This window comes from Felis catus, chromosome A1 (assembly GCF_018350175.1).
Source record: "Felis catus isolate Fca126 chromosome A1, F.catus_Fca126_mat1.0, whole genome shotgun sequence".
Lineage (NCBI taxonomy): Eukaryota > Metazoa > Chordata > Mammalia > Carnivora > Felidae > Felis > Felis catus.
This window is the reverse complement of record NC_058368.1, coordinates 228083804-228109778: the sequence shown is the minus strand read 5'-3', so window position 1 is coordinate 228109778 and position 25975 is coordinate 228083804. Positions and strand designations below refer to the sequence as shown.

General features: G+C 40.1%; 1 protein-coding gene across 1 annotated transcript in view; it reads right to left on the bottom strand.

Moving 5' to 3' along the window:
- DNAH5 (dynein axonemal heavy chain 5) overlaps positions 1-25975 on the bottom strand; it is a 282567-nt gene that overhangs the window by 146076 nt on the left and 110516 nt on the right. Inside the window, 10 exon segments of the mRNA XM_023239471.2 lie at positions 1223-1386; positions 2876-3029; positions 6139-6338; positions 8405-8645; positions 9387-9625; positions 9903-9965; positions 10991-11209; positions 14328-14563; positions 15115-15316; positions 20020-20153. Coding sequence (XP_023095239.2) covers positions 1223-1386; positions 2876-3029; positions 6139-6338; positions 8405-8645; positions 9387-9625; positions 9903-9965; positions 10991-11209; positions 14328-14563; positions 15115-15316; positions 20020-20153 — 1852 coding nt within the window.

Genomic DNA, 25975 nt, shown 5'->3' with positions numbered 1-25975 from the left:
TCTCTCTCTCTCTCTCTCTCTCTCTCTCTCTCTCTCTCTCCCTAAAGTAAAAAATAATTTTAAAAAAATGGTTAAAGGGGAGATACTTATTTTTTTAATATGAAATTTATTGTCACATTGGTTTCCATACAACACCCAGTGCTCATCCCAACAGGTGCCCTCCTCAATGCCCATCACCCACTTTCCCCTCCCTTCCACCCCCCCATCAACCCTCAGTTTATTCTCAGTTTTTAAGAGTCTCTTATGGTTTGCCTCCTTCCCTCTCTGTAACTTTTTTCCCCCTCCCTCTTCCCCATGGTCTTCTGTTAAGTTTCTCAGGATCCACATAAGAGTGAAAGAGAAAGAGGAGATATTTAAAAGCATGTATATTCCAGCTATAATATAAATAAGTCATGGGGATATATTTTACAACATGGTGACTATAGTTGAAAATACTCTATTTCATATTTGAAAGCTGCTAAGAAAGTAGATCTTGAAAGTTCTCATTACAAGAAAAATAGTTTGTAACTATGCACATTACGATGGACGTTAGCTAGACTTATGGTGGTCATCACTTTGCAATATATACAAATCTCAAACCACTATGTTGCATACCTGAAATTAATGTAATGCTGTATGTCAATTATATCTCAATAAAAATAAAAAATACAGAAAACCATGTGTCGTTAACTGTTTTTGGAATATTCACTACTATTCAACATACTTCTGCTTACATGATTTATCTTGATTAGCCAAAGGGAAAGAAAAGAAAGATATATGTTACTCTTGGAATTCACCCCGCCTCCTATACACGTGTGTGTGTGCACGTGTGTGTGTGTGTGTGTATACACTGATAGACATATGAGGCTCTTGTTTCTGTATAATCTTGACTACTTGTGTCCATTACACTGTTCATATTGTTCTTGGTTGATGCTTATCCAAGAAGAAAACCAGAAAAGTAGCTGTATCCGTTTTAAAAGGCAAGGACTATATGAGAATTTGCAAGACTTTGTCCCAGTGGATGGAAGAAGCCCTGAGTCCTATTATTCCAACATCAGAACAAATCCAGCAAGGGCTTGGAGATAATATGAGACCCCAAGCTACCGGTTTTATCTATGCAACAACATCAGACACGAATTACGTTTTAGCAAAAGAAAATCAATATGGCTAATGCTGTCTAGTCCCTCTGATCCCTTTCATCTCTAGGACGCTAAGGGGGCCTTCACAGAGCCAGTAAACTTACCCAGTGAGGGATTTCTGGCACATTTCCAACTGGTCCAGCAAGTGCGGTAATAGCTGCCCCATGGTCTCATCTCCAACACAACACTGAACCACATTTGGCATTTCATGAGCCCGAGTCATAATCTTCACCCAAGATTTATCGATGTTGGAAAAGCGCTTGGCTTCCTACAAGAGCGAGGTAACAAAGCCCACTTGGACACATCTGTGATCTCAAGGAAAGCGCATCTCACATACCTTCTGCTGAGGCCAGATTTCTCCCCAGTCTGGATATCCCAACTTTACATGCCTAAAATGTCACACATGTTCTATTTCGATTCTCCTTTTGCACCATCCCACCCCCTTTCTTAAATAAGGTCCCCCCATTATGTTAACTGAAAGCAGAAGACAGACACAGAAATGAAAATACAATATGAGACAGCTTGGAAGAGAAAAGCACTCCCAAGTGTTTTTGCCAGTTATCCCTAAATGAAGTGAATTTTATGTTTTTCAAGTTTTCTACACTGAGCACTGAATTGTTTGTATATTTAGAAATGAAAACATTTAAAAATAAGATACAAAACTAATTAAACCCTAATACTGTGAAATTTTTAAACACAGATTTTTTTTTCAGGAAAAAAATTGAAAATGCGCAGAGGACTTTGAGAGAATAGAAATAAGGTTTTCCTTCTTCCCTAAAACTTTCTGTACTTTACCAATAAGCATGTACTATCAAATATGAGAGCAAGAGACCCCACCGAGCTCCTTGAATATTGAATGTGAAAGTTGCCAGTATTACATCCAATTTGAGATTCCCCACCGCCCAGCAAGAAGAAAAACATGCCCAAATATAAAAGCAGAAATAAAGAAATAAGTAAATAAACACTTAAAGTTTCAGTGTGTGGATACATTCCACCGGTAGGCGAAAAATACATCGGCTAACAGACCCATCCTCTGTAATGAAACTGAAAACTCACCACAGGGACAGCTAGGAAGACTGAGCAAAAAAGACACTCAACACAACCGTGTTTCTGAAACTCAAATATATCATTAAAACATTATAATTTTGCAAACGATGTAAGGTAGTTGAATAAGAATCCTTGAGATTTGGTAAGAAAAATGTTTTTGATAAAAATTTCAAAATACTACACTCCATATTCCCCATAAGATGATTCAATTTGATGAGAAAAAAACATGTTCCACAGTCTTGAGAAGAGGGCCTTTTTGTTCTGGAGTTTTTTTTTTTTCTGCCTGTTTCCACCCCCCCAGTTTTCCAGTACAGATATAATTGGGTGAATTATATAGCGTGAGTTGTTTTAAACTGTCAGTAGTAACAGAACAAATTATCCTGCCATTGTCGAGATAACTACGCCATAATTCCGCACTGCTCCCAAATTCTACCTTCAAATTACCTAAAGTGTATCAATTATGCAGACATTCCTTTTCTTTTTTTAACCCTCTGTTTCCCACAAAACCACACGGTTTTGTAGCCTTCACACCCTTACTTTTCCACAATCGCTCTCTCCTTATAAAACAGTTCAGCAACAACAACAAAAACGTTGGGGAGGGTGTGGCTCCAGAGAAATTGAAATATTATTGCATTTTTGAAGGAATCATTAGTTATTAGAGAATTCTCTGAGTTAAAACCCTGATGAAACCATAAGGAAAATTCTGAAACCTTGGGAAGCTGCTTGGCAATATCTCCTCCCACAAAGACAGCTTCTAAGTAAATCCACAAGTTCTGCACCATCATCCAGCTCTCAATGATGTCTGTTGAGTTGGAAAGGTACTGCACCCATTTTTGGATCTGGGCCTTGAACGGCATATTGTACCTAAAATGAAAAATACAGTCAGCATTTGGGAGGCTTTTTTGGTGTTTTCTTTTTTATTGTTGTTGTTTTCAAACTAAAAGATTTTATTTAATCCTAATTTTTACCTGTTTCTTTACAACTGGGATTATGTTGTGCTGGTTTTGAAAATGATGCTACTTGGGGCACCCGGGAGGCTCAGTCAGGTCAGCATCTAGCCCTTAATTTCAGCTCAGGTCATGACCTCACGGTTCATGGGCTTGAGCCCCGCGTCGGGCTCTGGGCTAACAGTGCAGAGCCTGCTTGGGATTCTCTCTGCCCCTCCACGATTCTTTCTCACACCTTCTCTCTCTCTCTCTCTCTCTCTCTCTCTCTCTCTCAAATAAATAAACTTATTTTTTTTTAATGATGCTACCAAGTGACTAAATCATCATCATTTACTGGACATTGTTCGACTTTTCCTGTTTTGATCCAGAGCATAAACAGGTGGGAGATGTGTCATCTGAGAAGCAGATCAGGCATTAGACTTGATTCCACACAACTGCTAGAGTAATAAAATTGGGGTCATTGTTGCTACAGCAAAGCGAGTAATAGTCTCTCTGCTGACCTTTGGTGTCTACTCCAGGGACTCTCTCTGGTTTCTCACATACTATGGGGCAATTACAGAGACACTGGTGGGGATCAAACAACCAATTCAATTTTCAAACATGTTAATAACTGCAATCTCTCTCTAGCCTCCCCCTTTCTGGGTCTCTTTCCAACTCCCCAGCCACTCAAAACCACCCACTCGCATGTGTCTGTGTGTGTGTGCATGTGCGTGTGCTTGTGTGTGTATGTGTGTTAGGGCTCATGCATGTCTACGTGTAATACTCTGATAGTCACTCTTTAGTCTCTCCTATAGTTAATCTATCTTCCCTTTTTCATTCTTGAGAGAGAAACGGATCATGGCCTTCCAGTGTTTTTTTTCCTTTTCTCTTTAGATACAGGACCCCATTTCTACCTGGAAACGTAAGTGCCCAGTTAAAATACTGAATTTCCCAGCCTCCTCTGGAGCAAAGGGCAGGGCCGGGACTAAGTTCCACATCAGTAGCTCCCAACCTTGGCTGCACTTTGGGGACATCCAGCAGACATTAAAAACTACTTGGGCCTGGGCACTGGGGTGGCTCAGTCGGTTGAGCATCCGACTTCGGCTCAGGTCATGATCTCGCGGTTTGTGAGATCGAGCCCCACGCGGAGCTCTGTGCTGACAGCTCGGAGCCTGGAGCCTGCTTCCGATTCTGTGTCTCCCTCTCTCTCTGACCCTCCCCCACTCATGCTCTGTCACTCTCTCTGTCAAAAATAAATAAACATTAAAAAAAAAAAACCCTACTCAGGCCTGCCTGGGTCCCACCCCCAAAAGACTCCAATTCAATCAGTGTGAGATGTGGCCCAGGCACTGGGATTTAAGTTCCCCAGGCGTCCAGTAAACAGCCAAGTGAGGACCACTCTCTTGGGTAAGAAGTGGGTGGCAGCATTGTATGGAAGGGGAAGTAAGGGGAAGGGCCACCCCTGGAAAAGACAGAAGGGTGAGCCTGATAAAGCTTAGGTCCCTGATGATGAGGTGGAGCCTGCTCTCTACCCTGAACCATCAACCTTGGAACTTCTTTTACGTGAGAGCCGCATAAACTTCAGTTTTGTGCAGGCAATGTTTCACGAGGTGCTTCTATTATTTGCAGACAAAATTCTAATAATTGTACTCCCCGTCACTGTTTTTCCTTTTTCTTTGCCCTTAGGGATCCCTCCATTCCAACAGACTATGGACTTAAATCTTTCTCAAATATTAGTCATATTCATTAATAAAATTTTCATTCCCACAGTCCTAATTGTGAAACAGACTGTTTTAATATTCCACATCTTTCTGGGTTTTTTTTTTTAATTTACGCTTTTCACTACAATGCGGTTCCATAGCAACAGAGAACACTGTTTGATTTGCTCTTCTGTCCATAGCACCTAGAAAAGTGTATGTCACATAGTAGGTGTTCAATAAATTTGTACTGAATACGTGTTGCTCACACAACTCTCATCTGTGGATTCACTGCCATCGGTAAGGACAGTTTCCCCATCCCTAACATAGTAATTTTTACTTAATTTGTATGTGTTCATTATCTACCTCCCTAGGATGTGTTATTTTCCATCTGTCCTTCATTTATTTGGGTATGAATAGCAACTAAATTCATTCAAACTCACCAAATCCTAAGTACTTCAGAGTCAAGGTTACCAATGGTCTAAATCTCTAAGACCGAATTTTATATCCCATATTACTCACTTCAAACACTTGGGTGTACCAAGCAAAAGCGAAGAAGAGAAATTTTTATCAAACAGTATTAAGTGGTTATTAATCCCTACATTAAACTTATTCATATACATATACACACAGAAGAGACTGACGTTCGAAAGACAGAATGCAGCAAACTCGTATCTCAATGATACCCACATGCTACACAATTATTACATATCTGAGAAGATCCTGGTGAACAAAAAATTATTTCAGGAGGAGCAAAGGGAAGCAAGGAACCAAGGAAATGTTAAGCTCATGAGTCTAAGGCATGTGCATCCAAAGCATGATGGTTTTGCAGTTAACTGTCAAACAGAAGTGTTAGACTCGTATCGGTCTGTGCTGTTTTATTTCTCTTTATGAATTAAATTCACTCTCTATCTTAATCTGTCATCTCATTAAAGTATGTACACAACTAAGAGTTTCTAGTCCACAGATGTTGGCACAACGATTTCCCAAGTAGAACGGTTATTCTGAAGCTCAGCCTAATTTCCCCTGGACTCCGGAGCCTGTCAAGCTGTCAGCTGTGCGGTGAGGCTTGTCAGCTGCAAAGTTGAAATGTTCCGCAAGATCCAAGTGGCTAATTACATGTTGCATTATTTTGTCCAGTTGATGGTCTCAGACACATCCCACAGTAGAGGATAATGAAATAAAAACAGCATTACACATGCTGTGCCAAGGGCTAAAATTAAAACACGGATTTTTAATGTTAAATAAATTGTATGGGGGCCATTGCTGCATTGTTTAATATTAATTTCCCTTAAAACGTTTGTTGCGGTGGTTCCCACATCTCAGGGGAAAGATGGACGGACTTCCTACCTGTTGCTCAGTAGAGAGCCTAGCAACATCAAGCTGTCCTCCATGCTGGTGATGATTTCTGAGGTGCTGTCTCCCCGCAAGAGGAGCTCCCCACGGGCTTTAAAGCTGCCAAATGTGAATGTTTTGCTGTCCCACTCGTTCATCACTTGCTTCAGCTTGTGCTCGATGTCTCTCTCTTTCACCGCACTGATACAGATGTCCTATTAAAATTGCAAGCTCTAGCTTTACCACATGAAAGTCGCACGTCCTTCGTGAACAGTCCAGATTCAGCAGAGGTCCTAGCCTCACTATTTGCTTCATACGTATCTAAAAATACTTTTCCCGCCCAGCTCTAAAATGCAATATGAGAAATGGTGTATATGTATATAGATCGAGATTTAGGGAGAGAGATGAAGATGTATTACTAAATAACAGAACCTTAGTTTGTAAAATGTCCCACCAAACTCTTCCAGAGAGAAAGATGACAGAAAAGGTACGCAACAACGGAACACCGTGAGAAAGGACATCCTGACATTTGTGACAACGTGGGTAGACCTTGAGGGCATTAGGCTGAGATAAGTCAGACAAGTAAAAATACCATATGCTATCCCTTGGATGTGGAATCCCTTATATGTGGAACCCTCAAAAAAACAGAGGGTAGAGTGGTGGTTACCAGAGGCCAGGGATGGGGGAAGAGAAGAGATGTTGGAAATCTAACACACAGTACAGTGATAATAGACAACAAAACTGTATCATAAATATTAAACTTCCTAATAGACTAGAGCTTAATTGCTACCACCACTAGAAGAAATGATCATTATGTGGCATAACCCAGGTGTTAGCTAACACTCCAATGGCAATCATGCCACAATATAAATGTATCAAACCAATATGTTATATACCTTCAACTTACACAATGTTATATGTCAATTATATCTCCATTTGGATAAAAAAAAAAACACATGTGTGATAACCTTGTAAATTTTGAAACTCTAATCAAAGACCCAAAATTTAATGTGTCTCTGATTTAACTCTAGAGCCATATCAATGCGGTATGAGAGGAGAAAATGAAGAGAAACCTGACTTCTTCCAGGTCTCCCTCCACTTTCCCAGTCTCCTCTGCAGCCACGCTTTTTCCTGGACCATTACTCAAGCCCCATCCTTGCCTCTTCTCGTCTCATGCTGCACTCCCTCTCTGCATGAGCTCATCTATGCCCACCCAGTCTGTAACCTCTTGTATCTCCCGGTAAGACCCCCATCCATTTGCCTATTGGGCCTCTGTGTTTGGATCTAACGAAGGGAATCCCAAACACATTCTGTGAAATATCAAACTCATGCCCCAAATTAAGCTCTTTGCACTTTGTCACTCAACTGATTCCCTTCCAATAATTCCCTATCTCCGTGATGAGCACCATCATCCACCTTGATCGCTCAGCAGGAAATCTAAGGTTTACCCTAGATTGTTTCTCCTACCATGTTCCCTCTCTTGCCAGATTCTTCTACCCGGCTCTACCTTCTAATGATCTCGTTGATCTTTTCTCCCTTCTCCAGCTTCACTACCTGCCCCCTCATCCAACACACCATTGTCTCTTGTCTGGGATATTCTTATAATCCCCTAGTTGGTTTTCCCATCATTCTCACTTGCCCTCCCCCAATCCTTTCTCCACACAGTTACCACAGTGATCTTTAGAAAATGCAAATCTAACCATGTCATCTCTGCTCAAAATATATCTCCCAGACGACTCCCCATTGGTCTCTCCACCCTGGTGTTCCCTCTGGTTCCCAAACACACTTCAGACCCTTCACACATGCTGTTCCACATGCCTGACATTGTCTTCTTTGCCCTTTCCAAGTCCCTCAGCCTCACCACACGCACACATTCCCTCCCCAGCAGTCATGGGCATGTGTCTCAACTTCCCTACCTTTACCACCCATCACCCCAAACAGGTCAACCCCATTACTATGGGCTGTCATAGAACAGATGCTTTTTACTTCAATGGTATTTACCACATTGTGTAACTATACCCTTATTTGTGTAATTATTTAACTATGCAAGTTATTTAATGATCTATGAATGAAGGAAAGCATCAGTATGTCCCCAGCACTCAACACAGAACCTGTCACGTAAACATGTGTGGAAGGAATGAATAGCTGGATGCCCAGAAGAGTTTTAATTGTCCTGGTATGGTTTACTGGTCCCACATTCCATAATGTAGGAATACTGTCAAAATAAATCCCATGAGACCTTCCAATCTCCCACCACATCAGGTAATCCTATGAACTGTACCTCTATTTCTTCTTTGTATTTCAGAAGAGGTGCCTCCATGATATTTCTTAACTTAAAAGTTTCATTCCCAACATCCAGATTATGGCCAGTGAGAGCAGCTATCCTTTCCCAGTGCCTGTCCATCATGGCCTTACTGGCCATGTGCTCCAGGAGTGGGCAACACTCACTGAAATCATCAATGGTCTTCTTCAGATCCAAGAAAGCCTGCCAGTCCTTCAAGGCCCGGGGCAGCTTCCGACACCTGCAAAGGGAGTCACCGTGAATGGTCATTCGAAGAGGAGCCTGAGTGTCTCCACTCCAAGCTTGTCTACTAGCATTCTATCAAAAAACAGTCATTTCCAATACTTACCACACTTTCAAATTTCATGATTCAAATGATATCTGTTAATCTAACATACTTTTACATTAGAGAAAACTGCTCCTCCCAATTGGGAAAGTTTGGTGTTTTGTTTTGTTTTTTCAATTCCCTCGTAACACTTAGCTAGGTAAAAAGGCATTATTTTAAATGACGGAGGTGCCTCCCAATTCAATTCAATTCTACAAACATGTATTGAGATCCTCCTAAGTACAAAGCACAGCGGAGTGTATCAGGCTGACAACCAAAAAACACAACAAATGACCCTGTATTTTCTTTGGGTTCAACACTTAAATCATAGGGCTCTTGCTTTTATTACAGGAAGTCATCTCACATAAACTTCAAATGTTTGATAAGTGTAATATAAAGAGAGAGCAGCTCCCTCCAAGATGCAGAAGAGCCCCTGACAAAATTCATCCAGGTTTAAAGGACGCGTTTGTCTTACCACGTACACACAGGGGTAATTAATAAATAGCGTCTGACAAGGGTGACGTCAACGGACAACAGCAATACAGCCTGATGTGCTTTCAAAACATCTGGGAGTGAAAAGAGAACTTGACAGTCTATCAAAGAAGAAAGCATTTAAGATTCAATAGCTCGGGGCATGCTAAACATTTAATTTCTCACCTGTTCTGGAACTCTGAAAGTTCATTGTTGATTTTTTCAATATTCACTTCTGACCAAAGCATCTCATGATAGCTATTTACAGTTTCTATGACACTGTTGTATAGAGAGTATATTTTCTGTAGAAGATTTAATTGCTTCTTTATTTCAAGAAGCTGAGGATACGGAGTAACTGGCAGTCCAAAGAGCTCCTCTCCTCCAGTATAGGTGATGTATTTCCGATAGATATTATCAAATTGATTCTAAAGAAAACACCAGTGAAAACTCAGCGAGATGATTTACACATGAATAAACAGGTAAACTTAAAAACTGGCAAATAAGCAAACGTGTATGATTTCAGAGCACATGTAAATAAGAATAGTAAATAACTAACACCATCTCCAAATATAATTATCCCAAATCACAATTTTTAAAAATATTCCACAACAGGCTTTTCTATCTTAAGGGGAAAAAATGTATGTGTCTAAAACATGTTAAGGTTTTGGTTGTGTAGAAGGTCATAGAAACCAAAAAGATTACCTGAAATATGATAAGCCTATCACTGGCTTCCTGGGGTTTTAAGCCACTAGCCATTGGACCATTCTGAAACAAAGAGTTAAACACAAAATAAGAGGAAGTGTTGTATTCAAATTTCATGAGCTCAAAGTATATGCACATCAAAGCTAGTTTTCATTCACGTCACATCAATGTTAGGAAACTTCGTTCTTTAATTGTACAAAAGGACTCAGGAAAGTGACTCATTTGGAAATATTTTCAAGTAAAAAAAGCCAAGTAATACCACACCTTCTAATTTCAGGAAATTCTTAAAATTAAAAATGAGTACTTCTCATTTCTTAGGCGACCAGGCGAGGAAGGGTCAGTAAGCAGTCTATAGGAAGCACGTATCATGCCTGGTTTTGAACTAAAACACCAATGCCACGGAACTCACAGCTTTTAGCATTCTAATATTTATTTGCAGAGTGACATAGAATCTTAACATTCCAGTCGGGCTTTCCTACATTAGAACGCCTTCAATACGTGGACTTCTGTGCTGCTTCATCCATGTTAGTGCATGGATCCAACCTCATAACTTCGTTAACTTTGTGGTTTTGTGTGTTCCTACTTAACAGGTACAAACTGTACCCTTCGCATATTTCCTTTCTCTAGTGTATTATGATCGGTTAGAAGTGGGTCTTAGTGCACATACTCCTAGTGCAGAAGAGTCTGCACTAAAACTCATAGATGAAGGACTAAAACAGGAACTCATCTGTCTTGTCCACGTTGGTGTGTTCCGCACCAAGGTCAGTGCCTGCCACACGCTGGGTGCTCTACAGTGTTTATGGAACTAGGGAAAGCTGCAGAAGGATGACATTTAACCACATGTGAACAGGATTTGGCCACACAAAGTTAGAAAGCTACCAAACAACTTCAGGAACAGACCAATGATATAATATGGATTGCACTTTTAGATTCCTCATTTCCTGGATTGCTCTCATGAAAATGAAACTCCCATTTCATTCATGAAACTCTCTAGGGAGAGTCATGAAACTTGGCATAGAATCTTTATGCACTTTGCCGGCTCTATTGACTCTTCCCAAAAATACAAACAGGAAAAACCAGAGTTGTACCAAATCATAGTCCAAATAGAAGTGGTGACAGTCTCGGAGGAAGACCTCCACGGTACTAATTAGCTCCTTCCTGAAACGGGGCTGCAGTGAGACTAATTCGTTCTGAACTTCACTGGCACGTGTCAGAAGCTTCTCCCAAGAATAGCGCAGAGTATCAACTTTGTCCATCTCTTCCTTTGTTATGAGAAGACCGTATTTGTTAAGCAGGGCATAGGATTCCTACACGAAAGAAGGAAAATTTAATTTCTGCCGGTCAGATGCGTAAATCTACTCACTCACTTATTAAAGTGATAGAATGGAAAAGATCAGTATGATAGGGAAACTACCCCGAGAGTTCTTTCCTTCTTGCAAACCATAAAAGCTTAAATGAGCAACCGGGCCCCTAAGCTTCAGTTTCCTCTACGGTAAAATGAGAAAATTCCTGGCTGCTTCACAGGATTTTTGTGAATATCCACAAATATCATTTTAAATGAATTTCAAAAACTATAAACCATTATGCAAATAAAAGGTATTTTTATTTAGGCCCCTAAGTTGTATTTCAAGACTTCGAGATGAAAAACATAAGATAATCTAACTGCTAATATTAGCATAATAAAATAAATCAGGGTTTTAACTCTATCCCATTTCATTTTGTTGGTAAGAGGTTCCAATAGTAAGACACACAAGGGTACTGCTGCATCAAAGCCTGAGCCCAGTCATTGACCTCAAGATGCAAAATTCTCGTCTACTCTCTTGGCTAAAAGAGTTTGGTTTTCATGAGAAAGGATTTTCCCTAAATATCTCTGCCCTCGTCTCCCGGCATTAGTTCTCTCCATACAGGTGGAACGAATACCTGATCATTAATTTGGGTAAAAGACTTGATGTGGGCAAGCCTAGCCCAGTGCCTTTCTCCCTCTTTCTTCTTCCTCCTTGAAGGCAACCCACTGGTCTGCCCTCCAGTGTCAATAGAGTGAAGCAGGGTGCGGTGCCTGAATGGCTCAGTGAAGCGTCCGACTTCGGCTCATATCACGATCTCACGGTTCGTGAGTTCAAGCCCCATGTCGGGCTCTGTGCTGACAGCTCGGAGCCCGGAGACTGCTTCCGATTCTGTGTCTCCCTCTCTCTCTGCCCCTCTACCACTCATGCACGCTCGCTCGCTCTCTGTCTCTCTCTCTCAAAAATAAAGCATTAAATTTTTTTTTTAAATAGAGTGAAGCAGGGTAATAGAGGGGCCTGCAGCTTTTCAATTCTGCTTCTGACGCACAAATAAGTTCAACAATTCTGGGATGTAGTCGTCACAAGCAGTGTGTGCGCATGGATTTGGGTGGTAATGGGAATATGGGAGTTTGTACACTAAGCCATGTCTTCCAAATAAGTTCTATCAGGAACAAAAGGTTGTATTTTTACCTTGACTACTTGACTACAGTTTTGTCTGAATGCTCAGACAGGGGGAAACAGGGATGTCGGTTACTGGGCCTTCCCTTCAAATGCCCAGGGACGCTCCTAGTTCTACACAAAGCAGGGACTCTTTATCTTATGTTTCAATTCCCAAGAAGGGCACGGTGGGCCACATGATTTTCCTGACCCAATACGGCAAAGGTGCAAGCATTTAATTATCTGAACCATCTTCATGGTTATTTGAAACTTTCCAAAATTCAAAGAGGGGCACAGAAAATGTGAGACTGGTGTACAATCCTCACCATCAGAATTTAAGTCCAGGGATGCCTGGGTGGTTCAGTCAGTTAAGCGTCCAACTCTTGGTTTCGGCTCAGGTCATGATCTCACGGTTCGTGAGTTTGACCCCTGCATGGGGCTCCACGCTGACAGCATGGAGCCTGCTTGGAATTCTCTCTCTCTCCCTCTCTTTGCCCTTCTCCTGCTCACTCTCTCTGTCTTTCTCTCAAAATAAATAAATAAACTTAATAAAAAAAATTTTTTTAAAGAAGTTAAGTCCAGACATTTAAGTTATGAAGTGCTAAAATGGTATTTTTTTTTCTGGAATCATTTTAATGCTATAATCATACTGGTTTCATTCAAAAGAATAATACAGTGATCCGTTCCTGAGCAAACAATTTCATACAGGAGAGAAAATATGATACAGCATAATTTTAAAAGAAATGTGTAACACATATCAAGCTGAATAATTTCTTTGACCCTTGGTTTCCTTATGTTAAACGAGGTGTTGAGTAAGGATTAAATGTGTTAATACAGAATTAATACATGAATGGACACTGTTAGTACCTATAGGGACCAAAATGTGCCACTTTGCCACATTATTTTGAACAAAAGTCACTTAAGAAATAGCCAATTCAAAAAGAACTCTCTGACACGCTGCCCGACTTTTTCTCCAGAAACCAGGAAACAAATCTCCTGTGTGAAAGGCAGCCTCTCAGAACCAGGAGGTAAAGAAACATCCTTATCACCAGGGATAGGGCATTTAGAGCTGAGAAGGCTATATAACAACGCTTGTTTCTTTTTACTAATTTACTACCACAGCCCAAAACTTATTCAGAATTCCTTACTAATTGAAGCTCCCAAAGTTCAGTTTTCTTTATCCTGTCAATTCCTCACGGATTTATTGTCTCTTTGTCTGAAAAGCATAAAAACGGCCTGCCTTGGTCATTTCTTTAGGTCTCAATTTCATTATTGGGCCTCTGTGTGCACATAGTAAAACTCTGGTTTTACTCCTATTAGTAGGTCTCATGTCGGTTTAAGTTTTAAGCCAGCTGGAGAATCTTGAAGGGTAGAGGAAGAATTTTTCCTCCCCTACAGTTGCATCCAGGTTCTGTTTTCCAGCTGGTATTCCCATCCTGACTGCTAGGAGTACTGTCTGGGGTAATGGCAGCTGCCTCTTTCCCTGGAAAACTGTCCTCAGCTAAATGGGAGTCTCCTCTTGAGGAGATGATGGTCAATAACCAACTGTCTCAGGGTACAAAGGGCAGTCTCCCTTCCCTCAAAGTGGGAGCAACTGTGTGGAATTCATGCTCCAGAGCACCCTGTGGGAAATCTGTCTACAGCTAAGCTCACACCCTCCCTTAGCAACCCCACCCCCGATCTGACCTCATCATTCCTATTTCCCTCACACTCCCTTCTCCTATGAGCACTTATCAGTAGATCACTTGTACAGAAATCCTCATCTCAGGCTCTGCAGTTAGGGACTTTGGATGCCATGCAAAGGTCTAGAACGGGCCCATAGAAGGTACCCTGTAAGGTTAGGTATCATCATTACTGAAATTATTCTTGGGTTAAGCATCCATCTGTAACCACCATCCCTACAGTCCACAGCTAGTCAATACTTCAGCTAATATCACTCAACATGATGAGCTATTCCCATAATGAACCAACGATTATCAGTTACCTCAATAGGTCCTACTTGAAAGTCAATGGAGATTTGCTGCTCCCGGATTTCTTTCAGTGCTGCCATAGTGATCCGAATATCATCTAGGTCTTTAATCTGACGATTCAGTTTTTTATTGAATTCTTCAACAAGTGTAAAAATGTTTTCCATCTCACTCCTGTACTTTTTGTTACAGTGACGACCGATGACGACCATCCAGGCCTTTGTCTCAGCAGCCAGAGTGAACTTCAAGTCAGCTGTAAAACCCAAATGTCCACAGTTCAGTTTGAAAAACTTGAACCAGTATGAAAAAACAGAGCACTGCTGTTCACCAATAATAAACATTTTGCAACTTACAGCTTTGTGGTGCATAAAAAAAATTAAACTGGAAAAAGTTAGATTTCCTACTCATCATTTATTCATTTATTTTATAAAGCTGGTCTTACAACAATGCGAAACATATTTCAAAAATGCTTTAAAAAGTACATGTCAAAACCATTGAAGATTAGCCTCAAATGTTTACAATTATTTATTAAAGGAAGAGTACATTTTAATTGCAAATACAACACACTCATTCTCTTTCTCTGAAATAGCATTTATTTTCAAGGTTTAGCAGCAAAGTGTTCAAAATAGTCCAGAATATAGAATTATGCAGAAGGGAATTAAAAACAAATCTACAAATTGGTCTGAAAACTTGAAGCCCATAAAAACTTTAAGACAGCTAGAACTCTCTGGCATGCTAATCTACATAAAGAGACAGAACAATACAGTTGAATTCTGATGACTGTATGAAAGAAAACGAACCAACCTGTGTACAGAGCAATGGCACCCACACAGATGTACTCCGGCTCGGCATTAATTTCCTGCTCCAGCTTTTGAAAATAGACAATCTGAGATTCAAATTCAGAAAGCAAGGGGTTTTTTGTAATAACCGTCATAATTGTTTCTTCTTTCTCTTTTTGCCAAATATGATTGTAGCGCTTGAAGCAATCCATAGATGTAATAACTTCCTAGAATACAAATAACAGATTTGTGTTCAGAGGGAAGATGTGGAAATGGCATCACGGTATAAGTGAATGTTGCTCAACTGCTGGTGGTTCCCGTGGATTTATTAAATGTTTAATTAGTGAGGCACCTGGGTGGCTCAGTTAGTTAAGCATCCGCCTCTTGATTTCAGCTCAGGTCATGATCTCACGATTCATGAGTTCAAGTCCCGCATTGGGCTCTGTGATGGCAGTGCAGAGCCTGCTTGAGATTCTCTCTACCTCTCTCTCTGCACCTCCCTGCTCACTCTTCCCCTCTCTCTCTCAAAGTAAATATAAAATAAAATAAAATAAAATAAAATAAAATAAAATAAAATAAAATAAAATAAAATAATAAAATGTTTAATTAGTGAGCTGTTTAATTATTTAAAAATGCCATAGGATTGGTACTAGATACAATATGGGCATAGTAACTCAGGAGTAGTAACAATGAAATTGTTAGCCTTCCTAGCCAAAAGGAGAAGGGGACAATTTCTAGAAACTAGAAAAAGAGAGTCCATGAAGACTTTTGTGGACAAGACCCTCTTGATTGGGGTTGGGTCTTCATTCAAAAACCACAGTTCAGGGGTGCCTGGGTGGCTCAGTCGGTTAAGTGTCCGACTTTGGCTCAGGTCATGATCTCATGGTTCGTAAGTTAGAGAGCCTTGTGTGGGGCTCTGTGCTGACAGCTCAGGGCCTGGAGCCTGCTTCGGATTCTGTGTCTCCTTCTCTCTCTGCCCTACCCCTGCTCATGCTCTCTCTCTCTCTCTCTCTCTCTCTCTCTCTCAAAACTAAATCAAAATTTTTTTTTAAAAACCCACAGTTCAAAATCATGCCACAACAGGGGGGCTATGGAAAAAATTATGCTAAGGTCACTCTCTTTCCCCTGTCCCACACCCCCCGCCCCCAGCCCCAGACCTCTGCCACGACTCTGTCGTTGGTAAAATCTATTGGAAGCCTCAATGGAAAACTATTAATTTGTTCCATAAGGTCAGAGGATGGAGATAAGATCTGGGGGGGCAAACAGAATACATCCTGTATCAAACCCCACCTGGCAGATTGCATGAAACCACGTAAAATGTATAAACTCATTGGATTAGAAGTGACGCCTGTGCAATATTAAATCTTCCCATCCAGGAACACAGTATGTGCTTCCAAATCTTCCAATTGTTTTTTTAATTACATGTTAGGTGTTATGGGAATCTTCATAGAGACTCCAGACACTCTTTATGGCGCATATTCCTAGGTATTTTTCAGCGATGTGATTATTGTAAACAGGATCTCTTTTCCACTATTTTTACAACTGGCTATGGATGGCATCTAAGTTTAAAAAAATGATTTTTTAATCAACAGTCCTGTTTGCTACAAAGTGTGCTTCTGTAAGATGAACTGGCTCATTCATGTTTGGTAACTAGAGAATGATGTCAACATAATGGGGAGGTGACATTATCAAATGCTATTTTTCCCAGCATGCTGTTCTGTACCAGCTAAAGCAGCCGGCCGCGGAGGGGCGCAATTGTGTGTGCACGCCCCTTCCAGCACTTTTTCCTTTGGGGCCAGTTTGGTCCTGCTTTGTTTTGAGGCTGTTCTCTGCACAGTTCAGCCTGATCTGTGGACATCTAATCCTTGTTTCAACTGTTTCTCACACCCACCTTTTACCAAGTTCTGTCACCTTTTAATAGTAAAGTTCTTTATTTACGATACCATTTTTAAATGGGTTAAAATTTTACTATGATTGCCCCTGTTTTTGTAACTACTCGGTTACAAACTTTCCTAGGTTTTGTGTGTCTGCCTCAATTCTGTTTTTCTCATAATCCGTATTATATTTGATGTGCAACTTTGCAAAACAGTGTTTTCAGGAATGTTTATTGTATGACAGCAGAAATGCCTATAATTATCTTTCAACGAACTCTAACCTGACTCTCATTGGGCCATATTTTTTTTTTTAGATCAGCCTCTTGGATTTATATAATAGATAATCATATCACCTATAAATAATTAAAGATTTGGCTCCTCATTTCTTATGCGTCTACCTCTTGGAAATCAACTTTTTCTATTGGCTTATATTATAATTTCAGAGATACATCTGCGTGAGAAAAAAATGTTTTAACTGGGATAGAATTTAAAATGCCATTATTTGAGGGGCGCCTGGGTGGCGCAGTCGGTTAAGCGTCCGACTTCAGCCAGGTCACCATCTCGCGGTCCGTGAGTTCGAGCCCCATGTTGGGCTCTGTGCTGACTGCTCAGAGCCTGGAGCCTGTTTCAGATTCTGTGTCTCCCTCTCTCTCTGCCCCTCCCCTGTTCATGCTCTGTCTCTCTGTGTCTCAAAAATAAACAAACGTTAAAAAAAATTTTTTTTAAATAAATAAATAAAAATAAATAAATAAAATGCCATTATTTGAAAAAATATAGCATACCAACAGCATTCTAAATGGCCCAGTCACTTAAATAAAGCTTACCAACCTGCACTAAACCAAATGGCTTCACTCCAATCCCCAAATGTAGTGAAAGTGTCCCACATGCCTTGGGTGTAATAGCTGTTGAGACGTCCCAGACTTCAATTAAAATTGGAAAGCTAAGCCCGCCACGACTTATCCCAGCCAAAGTGACCCCCTTGCATGGACTGAGATGTTGACATGCACACCCAGAATGAATTGCAACAGTATGTAGACATTCACAACTGTAGGATGACGTGGAGAATGAATTACAGATTACCAAAGATGCCAAAATATGGGTAGAAATTCCAGAATCCTGAGCTCTTTAAACATCCTAGACTTTATAATATTAAGAACATACCCTACCTAAATACGTTGAGACTCTCATTTATCTTTTCTGACGGTGTCACTCTTTATCAAGTTGGAAATTTTTAAAGTGGAGGTAACCTAGGGCTTAAAGGAAAAATTGCACGAACTGCGGGTGTAGAGCTGAAGCTATTTTTATTGCCAAGGTTATTTAAATTGTTTGGTCCAGCTCATCTTTCCAAGCCAGGCAATGGTGTAAGTTGGTGGCTAGCCTACGGATCTGCTGAATGTAGGTCAGGTTTACAATCTGATCCAGTCAGCGATGGCAAGAAGAAAAGGGCTGGGGTCAGAGGATTTTCCATAGTTGAGCCAGAATCACCCAGAAGGGTCTTTGGCTATAGAGAGCTGATCATGTCTAGTATGATGACGAAGTGTGTAGTTATTCTTCCAGAAACACTATGTCCATCTCGTCAGTCTGGAAAAAGTCCAAGTTATTCTAAGTGCCTAAGATTTGCACACTTCCTTCGTGTAATATAAAAGCAAATGCGACAGAAATAACGCAGAGATAAGCATTTTGTTGCCAGCAGTATGCTAATTTCAACGACTATGCTTACCCTTAGATTTTCATAATAGTGGCTGCTTATATTCAGAGAAAGTAATGAGCTTCATTATTGATTTATTTCATTGTATGTTCCATGATTACTGCAACATTTGGAAATATATCTGAATGTTTATCATCACCATAAAATACTTACCTTTATCATGCATACAGAGCTTGATAAACTAAGCACTAGATAAATATTTGTTAAATTGAATTATGTGAACACTGTCCCTAAGGCAAAATTAAATACAGGACCTTCAATATCTTAAGAAAGGAATATTGAAAATGCATAAATGCAAAAGCTTCCAGTTCCCTCAGGAACACATTAAAATTAAACTTAATAATATTTCTTCACATGGTTACAGCAACGGCAGCTCTCAAAATGTTTTCAAACAAATGAAGCTCATTCTATCAGAACCGAGTAATAGAAAAGATGTATTTGCTGAGTGACAACTATTCCCTCAACACGGAGAGACATTTTTAAAGAGTCAACAGGTATTGGCGGCAGTGTGGATATAAATTGTGCGTAAGTAGAAGCTGACTTCAGGGTTCTGAATCCTTTTGACAAAAACAGGCTTGCCTGAACAGAAAGGGGGGAGCTGAGAGAGGAACAGGTTGGAAGAAAACTTAATCCTAATGTACACCCCTTTTGAGTACAAGCTTGAATTGATAACACCTATTTGCTTTATTTTCCCTATGACCTCGTCTCCGTGTGGTAATACACATACGTTTTCATCTGATAGTTTATGAGATTTACCTGACTACACAAATAGGAAAAATTAAGTATAAGCCTTATTCTGCTTCAGATGATACTAGTCAGTACTGACTAGTACTCACTTGTGGTTTGAATTTTTTAAGTTTATGTACTTATTTTGAGAGAGACAGTAAAAGTGCGGGAGGGCCAGAGAGAGAGGGAGAGAAAGAGAACGCCAAGCAGCCTCCACGCTGTTGGCTGCAGAGCCCGATGTGGGGCTCGAAGCCACGAACTGTGAGATCATGACCTGAGCCGAAACCAAGAATCAGACACTTAACTGACTGAGCCACCCGGCACCCCTTAAAATTTTTTAACAGTTAGGTTTATTTGTACTAAATCAGTAAATACGTAGACTTAAAGCATTAAACAGAACACAACATAAAACATAGGAATAATGGTCCTTTTTCACCTCGCAACCTAGAAAGAAAAAGTTTTAGGTAAACAAACATTTGCTGAGCACATCCAAGATTCCACAGCTCCTCACCAAAGGCACCGTGGGTGAGACCCAGGCTACGTGTAGGACACAAGCTTGTGACATTCACACAAGTACATATTGTAAAGCAAAGGGTTCTGGTGGCAAATCCTTTTGACATACCTTTTTGGTGGAGTTGATGATTGTGCTAAGCACAGAGACTAATTTCACAATCTCTTTGTTATCAGACACATTCTTATAATAGTTCCTGGTTTGCACAGGAATGGGTAAGTTTACAGATGCTATTTCAAAGGTATCTAAAACCAAAAAAAGAGAGAGAGAGAGAAATTTATATCAACAGCATAGGGAACATGCTTTAAAAAGATGAAGGGGTAGGAATGCAAGCTGGTGCAGCCACTCTGGAAGACAGTATGGAGGTTCCTCACAAAACTAAAAATAGAACTACCCTACGACCCAGCAATGGCACTACTAGGCATTTATCCACGGGATACAGGTGTGCTGTTTCGAAGGGACACACGCACCCCCATGTTTATAGCAGCACTATCAACAACAGCCAAAGTATGGAAAGAGCCCAAATGTCCATCGATGGATGAATGGATAAAGAAAACGTGGTGTGTATATATATATACACACACACACACACACACACACACACACACACACACACAATGGAGTATTACTCAGCAATCAAAAAGAATGAAATCTTGCCATTTGCAACTATGTGGATGGAACTGGAGGGTATTATGCTAAGTGAAATTAGTCAGAGAAAGACAAAAATCATATGACTTCCCTCATATGAGGACTTTAAGAGACAAAACAGATGAACATAAGGGAAGGGAAACAAAAAGAATATGAAAACAGGGAGGGGGACAAAACAGAAGAGACTCATAAATATGGAGAACAAACCGAGGGTTGCTGGAGCGTTTGGGGGAGGGGGGATGGGCTAAATGCGTAAGGGGCACTACGGAATCTACTCCTGAAATCATTGTTGCACTATATGCTAACTAATGTGGATGTAAATTTAAAAAAATAAAAAATTAAAGTAAAAAAATTAAATAAAAAAAATTTTTAATTAAAAAATTTTTGAAAATAAATAAAATAAAAAGACGAAGGGATTCCTGTAAGGAAGAAATTTCTATAAAGTAAGGACCTCTGACAATCTGCTTCTTTGTAAAAAGCAATTGAAAACTTGTCAATATCAATTTTTCAGGACTCTGGACATTACCCAAAGCTTGCAAGAATCCAAGTAGTGTTTCTTTATTTAAGAAGAAATGCTAAGGGGCGCCTGAGTGGCTCAGTCAGTTGAGCATCCAACTTCAGCTCAGGTCATGATCTCGCAGTCCGTGAGTTCAAGCCCCATGTTGGGCTCTGTGCTGACAGCTTAGAGCCTGGAGCCTGCTTCGCATACTGTGTCTCCCTCTCTCTCTTCCCCTCCCCCACTATGCTCTGCCTCTCTCTCAAAAATAAATATTTAAAAAATTTTTAATTATAAAAAAAAGAAAAAATGCTAAAATCTTGGCAACCATAGTGAATTTCGAGGTGTTTTAACTTCCCTAGGTCCATTGCCCCCTCTTTGGCAATATGTTTGCCTTGAGAAACACAGCCACAGCTTAGCATCACCCAGGAGCCAGACTGGCTTTGGAGCCCCTCAAGAAGCCCCAGAGAATTGTGAGTATTTGACTCATCGTGATGTTCTCTAGAAAAGCCCCATCCAGAGTTTATCTTTATTTGACTTGACTCAGAATTCACTGGGTAAAAAAACAAAAAACAAAAACAAACAAACAAAACCCCTATCACCAAAGCATTTATTAGAAAAAAACGAGCAGTAACAATTAACTTCACAGATGCCTGAGACAATGGTACTCGTTGAGATAAACAAGAGGTTGGCCAAAAAAATTAAAGATCTGAGGAATGAGATAGATATCCACAGAGGGTGTTGTAAAGTCGTGATCCCCTGGGGCTCTAAAAGTCATGCATATGTACAGAGCTGTGCACATGCCCAGGAAAGACCTAAAATGCCCTAATCTTTTACTTTGTCTGAACTCAGGGCCTCGCACAATCAGTAAATAAAGGCTAAGGCAGTCCTGAAAACTTCCTGAGCCGTCAGGTACTCCAGCCAACATACCATCCCCTAGGCGAAGGGTGTAAGACTTACTGGTTCAGAGGATTAAGGAAATCTCTAGGCAATTGTTAGCTGACCATGAAACTAACGAGAAACTCCAGCTGTGCACACCACAGGAAAGGCAAATTCTACAGAATTAGTCCAGGAGAGTCCATAAAGTCAATAAAGAAACAAACAGTGACAACAACAACAGACTGGGGACAAGACAGCCAGATTTTCAAAGGTGCCACATTCTATTCTTTAAAATATCAAGTTTTTAACAAAAATAAGAATGGTCAGCCATGCAAAGATACAAAATAGCAGTCCCCACACACAGGAACAACAGCAGTGAATAGAAACTCTACATGAGAAAACCCAACTATTGGAATTACTAGACAAAAATGTGTATATCAGCTGTTATAAATGTGTTCAGGGAATAATAGAAAACCCTAACTAAAGAATTAAAGAAGGGGCACCTGGGTGGCTCAGTCAGTTAAGCCTTCAATTCTTGATTTCGACTCAGGTCATGATCTTACGAACGGTTCCTGAGTTTGAGTCCCACACTGGGCTCTGCATTGACAGGGCAGAGCCTGCTTGGAATTCTCTCTCTCTCTCTCTCTCTCTCTCTCTCTCTCTCTCTCTCTCTCTCTCTCTCTCTCTGCTTCTCTCTCTGTCTCTCTCTCTCAAAATAAATAAATAAACTTTAAAAAAAAAAAAAAGAAAGTGTGAGAATCATGTCTCACAAAATAAAGAATAGCAATAATGAAATAGAAATACAAAAGAGTTGAATGCAAATTCTGAGATTGAGGAGAACATAAATGAAATGAGAATTCACAAGAGGGGCTCAACAGATTACAGTCTCTAGAAGAAAAAAATAGTGACCTTGAAAAGAGTTTTGTTAAGACAGAAGACTAGGTTATGGATTTAAGGTATTTCTTCTTTTTTAATGTCCATGTTTAAGATTATAAATTTCCTTCCAAGGGCTATTGCAACTACATTTCATAAGTTCTGGTATTTTGTGTTTTCCTTTGCTTTCATCCTAAAAGTACTTCCCAATTTCCTTTGTGATTTCTTCTTTGGCTCATTGGTTATTTCAGACTGTGTTATTTAATTTTTATGTATTTGGGAATTTCCCAAATCTCCTGTAACTGATTTTTACAATACGGTGGGAGAATGTACTTTGCATTATTTGAATCCTTTCAAATTTCATTTCAATACTCTGTAATTCAGCACAATGCCTATAAAAATCACAGCTGCCTTTTTCTGTAGAAATTCACAAGCTGATTCTAAAATTCATATGGAAATACTAGGGACCCAGAATAGTCATCAACAACCTTGAAAAAGGAAAATGTTGGAAGATTCATTTTCCAACTTCAAAACTTACTTCAAAGCTTCAGTAACCAAGACAGGGTGGTGCAGAAGATCAATGAAATAAAAGCAAGGGTACAAAAATAAATGCTTACTTTTACATTTATGGTCAACTGATTCTTAACAAAGGTCCCAAGAAAATGCAGCTGGGAAAAAACAGTCTTTTCAATAAATGGTACTGTCACAAGTGAATATCCACAGGCAAAAAGTGAATTTGAAATCCTATTTCACTCAAAATGGATCACAGGCCGAAATATAACAGTTAAAACTATAAAATATGTTAAAAAAATAAAAAACATAGCAGTAAACCTTCATGACCTTAGGTGAAGCAACAGTTTCTTTTTTTCTTTTTTTTTTCTTTTTTTTTAAGATTTTATTTTTAACCAATCTCTGTACCCAACATGGGGCTCGAACTCATTACCCCAGAGATCAAGAATCACATGCTCCACCAACTGAACCAGGCAGGTGCCCCACAACTGCTTCTTCTTCTTTTTTTTTTTTTTTAATGTTTTTATTTATTTTTGAGAGAGAGTGAGAGTATAAGCAGAGGAGGCACAGAGAGAGAGGGAGACATAGAATCCGAAGCAGGCTCCAGGCTTTGAGCTGTCAGCACAGAGCCCAACGTGGGGCTCGAACCCACAGACTGCAAGATCATGACCTGAGCTAGAGTAGGAGGCTTCACTCACTGAGCCAACTAGGCGCCCCTGTTTCTTTTTTTCTCTTAAGTTTATTTATTTTGAGAGAGAGAGAGAGAGTACGAGTGAGGGAGGGGCAGAGAGAGAGAGGAAGAGAGAGAATCCCAACCTCTGCAGCGGGGAGCCCAAAACAGGGCATTGGATGCTTCACAGACTGAGCCACCCAGGCACCACACCCCCCACAACCCTTTTTTAAATATAAAATCAAAAGCACCAAAAAAAAAAAAAAAAAGGCAGCTAAATTGGACTTAATCAAAATTAAAACATCTATACTTTCAAAGAAACCATTAAGTGAAAGACAACCCACAGAATGGAGAAAATATTTGCAAATTATGATATTGTATTGAGGTAATTAACTGTTACAGCTCACCAATGAAAAGACAAACAATCCAATATTTTAAATCTTTTTTTTTTAACGTTTATTTATTTTTGAGACAGAGCATGAATGGGGGAGGGGCAGAGAGAGAGGGAGACACAGAATCGTAAGCAGGCTCCAGGCTCCGAGCCATCAGCCCAGAGCCCGACGCGTGGCTTGAACTCACGGACCGCGAGATCGTGAACTGGGCTGAAGTTGGACGCCCAACCGACTGAGCCACCCAGGCACCCCAAATAATCCAATATTTTAAAACATGGGCAAAAAATCTGAATAGACATTTCTCCAAACAAGATATACAAATGGCCAAAAACCACATAAGATGCTCAACATCATTAGTCATTAGGGGAGGGCAAATCTAACCCCCACTGAGGTGCCACTTTACCCCTGCGAGAATGGCTACAACCAAAGCAGACAAGGGCTGGTGAGGGTGCCCGGGGCTTTTGCGGAAGCCTGACACACCGCTGGTGGGGGTGGAAAATGGCACGACTGCTCTGGAAAACAGTTTGGCACGTCCTCAGAATGTCACGCATAAAGTTACCCTGCGGACTCAGCCATGCCACTCCTCGGTACAGACCCAACGGAAATGAAAACAAAACATGTCTGTACAAAAACTCTACGCAGATGTTCACAGCAGTATTATGCATAAGTGTCCAAAAGCAGAAATAACCCAAATGCTCAACTAACGGATGCATCAGGAAAATGTGGCATGTCCATACAATGGAATATGACTCAGCAATAAAAAGAAATGAAGTACTAACATTTTGCTACCACATGAACCTTGAAAATACCATGCAAGGGGCGCCGGGGTGGCTCAGTCAGTTAAGTGTCTGACTTCGGCTCAGGTCATGATCTCAAGGTTTGTGGGTTCGAGTCCCGTGTCGGGCTCTGTGCTGACAGCTCAGAGCCTGGAGCCTGCTTCGGATTCTGTGTCTCCCTCTCTCTCTGTTCATCCCCCCTGCTTTTGCTCTGTCTTTCTCTCTCTCAAAGTAATAAATAAACATTAAAAAAAATTTTTTAAGAAAAAGAAAGTGTTATGCTAAATAAAGGAAGTCACAAAGACCATGTACAGTATGATTCCATTTATATCAAATGTCCAGAGCAAGCAAATCCATAAAGACAAAGTAGGTCGGTCATTCCCAGGGGCTGGGGGGAGGGGGATGGGGAGTGATAAAAATGGTCTAAAATTAAATAGTGGGTGATGGGCATACAACTCTGTGAATATACTAAAACCACCAAACTGTACACGTTAAAAGGATAAATTCTTAAATAAATAAAGGACACATTTTATGTAAGTTATATCTCAAAACTGTTATTTTTTTCTAATGCAGCTTATTTTTTTAATTCATTTGTCATGACAAACACATACAGGCAACTTTTCATTAAACATTTTTTCTTCTCCATTTTAGACATAATTCATGACTGAGCATATTCTGAGTTTAGAAAATTCTGCATTTTAGACTATTTTAGGAAGTAAAGCAGTGTTTCCAAATAATATAAAAGTTGAAGTTAACACAATAACATACGCTTTTTTTTTTTTTAGCTTCAATAAATACTATTGTAAGTTGTGGGCAACACTGT